Raw genomic sequence first — 7,055 nt, 5'->3', positions numbered from 1 at the left:
AATATGCATATATATAATATTATTTCAATTACGTGAGTCATTAAATAAATGAAATATTGCTTTACTAATCCTGAATCTTATTTTAACCACAACCCCAAGTCTTAAGTATAAACGGAAACAATAAAAGCAATGCTAACTCTAACTCACACCCTAATATCATATTAGGAGCCATGTTACCATTTTCCATGGTGTTTTATTTGACATTTCTTATTCAGTTTTTCAAATAATAGCATCTAGTTTATACAACATTACAAATAACATTCACTCACTCTTGCTCAACAACAACCTTTACTTAATGCTTAAATCAATCGGCTATTCACTGTAGCGGATGTAAGTTACATTTCAAATACCATGGTATATTAGGATTATCATTAACTATTGACTACGTAATATCTAGTGATGTTAGACAATTACACCAGAAATTGAGTTGGCTCTGTTTATAACAGACAACACTTTAACATGAATTGTAATTAATTTGTATTACAGTTGATAGCTGGCTTCCTCTGTTACAGACAGCACTTTAACATAAATAGTAATTAATTTGTATTACAGTAAATATGTAGCTGGCTTCCTCCACAAAGTCCATCGTACAAATGTTGATTCCATCAATACCTGTTTTTTTGTTCCTCAGCAGCTGACAAAACCTGGCACCTATTTTGGGTCCAGTGCGTCTTTGAGGCTGCTACAAATGTTACAGAAAACTGTACAAGTGCTGGGAGTCACGACACCTTGCCAGGAGTAGAATCCATTGTTGTGTCGTCCTGACATGTATTTCTTCTCCAAGACTGACACGAGGACATCAATGTTTGGGGTGTTCGCCCATAGAGCCCTTATTGTGATTTCTGGAATGTCTGGTCTTTCTTGACAATATCATGCTGGAAGATGACGATAACCTGTTGGTTATATTCTAACGTCATCTCCAATGTCACACTGTCAATATGAACACATCTTACTGCCCAGTCGGTCAACAATGTCAAAAAGGTTAACAATACATTGTCTGTATTGGACATGGAGTAAAAAATAATTGAAGTCCAATATAACCACTTATTTAGGATGCTATAGCTCCGATAAATCAATGAAGAAAATGGAAATCGTTTGTTATTGAGGACCAATCGCTCCAATTGCTAAGATACATTCAGGCTCTGTACGGACCAACGATACAAAACATTCTTACCCACGGTACCAAACAGACGGACCAGGGTCTTTATACAGGATGGCCCACATCACAGACTGAACCTGGAGAGGAGATAAATTGAATAACTAGAATCATCAAAAGATGTAAGAAAATACCACAGTCCAAGGTCACTTGCTACCGCAGTCCAAGGTCACTTGCTACCACAGTCCTAGGCCACTTGCTACTACTGTAGACCATTAAACATGGAACTTCCTTCGTTTTCTACTTTCACCATGTTTCTCAATAGTACAATTATAGTTAGTAGTAAATAACGACCGTCAGGTGCCCCGACCTTAAATAGTAAATTCATCAGACCGAACATCTTTCCTGACGATGTGTTGTGTATAAAGGTTTAAGAACCCTTTCTCAAGTTCGTTTGATGATGGCTTGTGACAACAGTTCAAAAATGACTCAACAAAATAGATACAGATATTTATTTAGGACATCAAGCTAAAAACACAAATACATAGACAAACCAGACGTTCCGCACATGTGAACAAGACTTAAGGTACACAAAGCGCTCACTAGTCAGTCGTTATTGTTTTTATTTCTTATATATATATATATATATATATATATATATAGCGGTAAAGCTGTCGTCTGCTCACAACATGCACCAATAATTGCCAACTTACAAAACTCACACTATCAATACACATTCATGTTTCGATAGTATACATTTAAATTGATATGTTCTGACAATAAATACCATTCATAAACTTTCTCGTACCAAACTAGAACATATTCAACATGATCACCGTAACATTTTAACAGAGCTGGATGCGTTATCATAATGACATGTAACATTACATGCTTGTTACACAGAAATATACATAAATTTCTTTTACAGATAATGTAAACCAACCGGCATAACAAGTGCATCACCAAAACAATATAGACCAGAAGACAACAAAACCAGAACAGGTCATCAGGGTATTTATCAGGGATATACCTTGCTGCAGTTGCTGAAATACATTCAGGCATTGAGTCACGGACCGATGATACAAATTTTTACTAACGGTACCAAACAGACGGACTAGAGTCTTTTATACAGGTTGGCCCGTCCGGTTCCACGTGTCCAGACGGACTGGCGGTGTAACTGGAAGTATTCAAAGTATCATGTGAACCTGGGTAGGAGATAAATATTAGTAACTAGAATTAAGTGTGCCAGTTTATAACCATTACCTGGAATAGCAAACATATGTATCCAATCTGTTAACTCATTGGCAACGCTAAATTGAATAAATTCTGCCATGTTTAAGTTTTCTTCGAAATGTCTTAATTAAAACAACATAATGCCTTGTCTTGTAACATGAGAAGTGTTAATTATTAATAGTTTTATTCCGCACTGAAGGTATATGTGTATGTGCTTTGCATATTTTGTAGCATATGTGATTGCACTAATCTAGGCATTAATGCACAGTCAATTTGGCTAGTCACTGTAATAGACAACACCTTAACATGAATTGTGATTAAGTTGTCTGTTAATTTATAATCTATACTAAATTCGGCCTTGTTAAAGTCCTCCAATTACCTAAATTATAAACAACCTCCTCCCCGTCTTGTAATCCATGTCAAATTATGTCATGTTTCATGTGTCATCAAGTTTTTCAATTACATACATTGTTAACAGCATACTTCCCTGTCTTGCCATTCATATAAAGTACACACGCGGACCTTGAGAAGTGTTACTATTTTTGTTCGGTATTATAAGCGATTTATTTAATATTATTGTTTATTATCAAATGTTTATATGACTATGATGGATTCATATATTGTAAACATTTCAGGATTTATAATTTGGTCATTGCTAATAATTTGCATATGTCAATTAGTGATAATAACATTTTACTCTAGGTTGGCTTCCTCTAAGTGATACCTAACATGCTAAATGGGCTTAAGTGGTGATGACTTAAGTGAACAGAGCTATCTATATTTAATTTTAATGATTCTTAATTTTAATAATTCCAAAATCTACCACTAGCCTTCTAGGTCTGGGTCGCGAATCCCACGTGGGGCAGTTGCCAGGTGCTGGCCGTAGATCGGTGGTTTTCTCCTGGTACTCCGGTTTTCATCCACCTTCTAAGCCTTGGATGTCCTTAAACTACCCTGGTTGTTCATAGGATGTAAAACAACAATAAACCAAACCTTTACAATATAAGACGTGATCTATATTAGTTTATCATTTTAAGTCTCTAAACAGTGTTTATTTGTAGAAACAAGTAGTCTGTTCTAATGTTCCAATCATTATTAAAGTTTGACAGGGAAGTTTCCCCCTTACCTGTAGAAATTAATTTTTGAGTGTGATATGCGTCATAAGTAGTTTTTAAAGCTGATATCTAATTTTTAGAAAAAATATTCAGGGTAAACCTAAGTAAAGCCCACTAATTTTTGCGCGTAGGTTTAACGCGTACACTGTAAATTTCGCAAAATAACGCGGTTTTTTTCACATTACGCAAACTGTTTGCGAAATTACATGCCGTTTTATTCCGTGATTTTTTTCTTTAGTATAGCTTTGTCATTTTTTCAAGTTGAAATTTTGTTAAAAATCACTCCCTTCTGTTTCATTAAGGGGCTAAGATTAATTTCATTAAATATAACTTTTACTCATAGTATGAATTTTCTAGCTTCCATCCATTCTCTTCCCAAACTTCCAAACTATCCCAGAGAAATACCGACAACAATTAACAAAACAAGTTTGAATTGGTTACAATCTTTCTCTTTCCAACCATCAGAACGTGGGTTCACTTGTCACTGTCAGATATAATTTGGGTTGTAAATATATCGTTAGCGAAAATATATATCAATTATGGACCTTTGTTGGGGTTCATATAGTGTTATATCTCCCGCGTAGAATAAATAACGCCATCGGTCATTATTTTAAAATCTGCAAGGGCAATATTACACCATATTAACCGAAACAAAGGTCATTGCTTTTTAAAGTAGATATGTCGTTTCTTTAACAAATATCAAAAACTATCTCTCATGTGTATATTAATTACAAAAAAAAAACAAAAAAAAAGCACATTGCTCAAAGAACGCCACCCTAAAGAAGATAATGCAGCGTTTGGGCAAAGAAGTTTGTAAAGGAATATTGGAAACACCGAGTCAAGATGCTATATATTGAACGTCACGTGACCATGTATTAACGATGAAAATAGTAGAAAATTATAGCATATCTAACATAAAGTAATATTTTTTGTTAAAACTAAGAAGCTAATTAATAATATCCCACAATTATAGTTTTATAACATAATCCACTGGTAATTGAAAGCAAACTATACGTGCATGCATTTTATAAGTACTATTCCTTTTTTATTTACTGCGGTACGATAATATTACGCTTTATAAGTGACATCAGAGAGTCATATCGCATACTAGGTTGTGATAAGGAAGACTTCCACAAGAAAACTTTAAAGTGCCGTATTTTGTGTAATACGCCCAGGCACCTCAGATGTTTAAATGAGGTCAATTTAAATCGCGGTTATTACGGAACTGAAGAGGCGGTTGTTTTTTTAACAAACCTACCGCTGAGCATTGACCCTCGAAGCTGTCAATTTTCAACTCCACGTTCATATTTCAACGGCATTCGAGGTCACTTTACAACGTTGAAAAATGACCCCAGGTCAATTTTTTTTACCATAGGTCCATATTCAACGTTACACCGGCTTATCATCAAGTGTTTAGGGTATCTGAATCAAAACAACACATTGCATTGTCTTGTAACTTAAGAAGTGTTAACTGGTTTATTCCGCATTGAAGGTATGTGTACATGAGTGGGATATGAAAATGCATTAATCTAGGCATTAATGCATTAATAATTTGGCTAGTCATGGCTTGCGGATGTAGGATATATTTCAAATTGAAAGAATATCATGGTATATTAAGAGTTTATATAGGTGGTTGGTTTCCTCTGTAACAGATAACACCTTGAGATGATTTGTAATTAAGCTGTATTACATTAGATATGTAGTTCGCTTCCTCCACAAAGTCCATCGTACAAACATTGATTCCATTTATACCTGTTTTCTTATTTCTCAGCCAGCTGACAAAAACCGGAGCCAATTTTGTATCCAATAAGTCTTTAAGGCTGCTACAAATGTTACAGAAAACGGTACAAGTGCTGGGAGTCACGACACCTTGCCAGGAGTAGAATCCATTGTTGTGTCGTCCTGACATGTATTTCTTCTCCAAGACTGACATGAGGACATCAATGTTTGGGGTGTTCGCCCATAGAGACCTGATTGTGGCTCCCGGCCAGAAGGTCTGGTTTCCCTTGACAATGTCGTTCTGGTAGATACAAATTATCTGTAGATTTCTTTCCCATATCTTTTCTAATGTTACTGTTACCTTTTCGTTATACGGGTACATCTTACTGCCGAGTTTATCGGTCAGTAAAGTCAGAAGGTTAACATGGTCTGTATTGGACATGGAGTAAAAATGATTGAAGTCCAATATAACCACTTCTTTGGGATGCTTTTCTAAGAACACATTTACTTCATCTAAACATGCAGACACTGTAGCTCCGATTAGTCCATGAAGGAAACGGAAATCGTTTGTTTTTGAGGACCAGCAGACACGACAGTCAAGGTAGCGTATTCCGTGCTGCAGTTGCTGAGATACGTTCAGGCTCTGTGTCACGGACCAATGATACAAAACATTCTTACCCACGGTACCAAACAGACGGACCAGGGTCTTTATATAGGATGGCCCGTCCGGTCCCACATCTCCGGACGGACTGACGGTGTAACTGAAAGTATCATGTGAACCTGTGGAGGAGATAAATTATAGTAAGTGGAAACATCCTCAGTAGATAGAAAATAAACACGCATTTCAGTCTGCTGACATCCAATCATCCTCGACATTTCATAGGTTACTGTTACTGTTGTAATATTTACCCCTGAACTATGTCAAAGCAAAACTATATTAAGGTTTTGTCTGCGACGACGGAATAAAAGGGATGGATATATATAGAGAATGACACGGAAACAAATTTGAGGTAATGCACTTTTCTGTATTTTCACGCCTTTGCGCAGCTAATATTACTGACTCATCGAAATAGATGGAAATCAATTTGACATATGATTAACTTACACCGAATATTATAATTTATAAGTGAAACAAACAGAAGTTACATTGAAATGAAAAGCGGAAAGATGTTTCAAAGCATAAGCGATACTTTGGCCTCTGTTTCCTGCTTGCTTTACTTTAGTGTGGTACCCCATATTACTCGATTTAACCATGCATGAACCGATAGCCAACACTACACCAGAACAGTGTTATATCCCCCTTACCTGGGATAGCTAGCTGGTCTAATGGTGTCTGTACACAGCTCGCGGGTAGGTGTGACATCCAGTCTGTTAACTTATAATCCATACTAAATTCGGTCATGTTAAAGTCCTCCAAATACCTAAATTATAAACAACCTACTGTCATGTAATCCATGCCAAATGTTTTAGTCCACCTTCTGGAACCCAGTGTCTAAACTCGACTACGCTCTGTTAAATACGTAAATTGTGAACAGCATACCTCCCTGCCTTGTCATACAGATATGCATGTAGTACACATAGGGAACTTGAGACGTGTTACTATTTTTGGTTCGGTATTGAAGGCTTGCTGTTCTGCAGTTAACCCGATCTAGCCAGTATTGATCTAGGCTAGTGGGCATTTTCTGCTATTGTATTCTAATACAATATATAGAGGATATTCCTTGATTCGGATTGAAAATGAAAAAAAAACTAGTTACTGTATTTCATCGAGTCCGTTGGAAAGTGATATTTTTATAAGCGCGATACACAAATGAAAAATACAAAACTTAATTACCCACGAATTCATAAAGTACACTGGAAATAGAGAAATAGAAATTAATGTTGTTCTATTT

The 7,055-nt window shown here is 36.0% G+C and overlaps 1 protein-coding gene across 1 annotated transcript; it reads right to left on the bottom strand.

Annotated features, from left to right (window-relative positions):
* Positions 1-1,593: 1,593 nt before the first annotated feature.
* LOC138304857 (PI-PLC X domain-containing protein 3-like) lies at positions 1,594-6,741 on the bottom strand. The gene is made up of 2 exons (XM_069245187.1): positions 6,469-6,741; positions 1,594-5,943 (listed from the first exon to the last, which is right to left on the bottom strand). The coding sequence occupies exons 1-2, from the start codon at positions 6,563-6,565 to the stop codon at positions 5,066-5,068; spliced, it is 975 nt and encodes a 324-aa protein (XP_069101288.1). The 5' UTR covers positions 6,566-6,741; the 3' UTR covers positions 1,594-5,065.
* Positions 6,742-7,055: the final 314 nt, after the last annotated feature.

Source organism: Argopecten irradians, chromosome 12, assembly GCF_041381155.1.
Source record: "Argopecten irradians isolate NY chromosome 12, Ai_NY, whole genome shotgun sequence".
Classification (NCBI taxonomy): Eukaryota; Metazoa; Mollusca; class Bivalvia; order Pectinida; family Pectinidae; genus Argopecten; species Argopecten irradians.
This window is presented reverse-complemented; position numbering and strand designations above follow the sequence as displayed.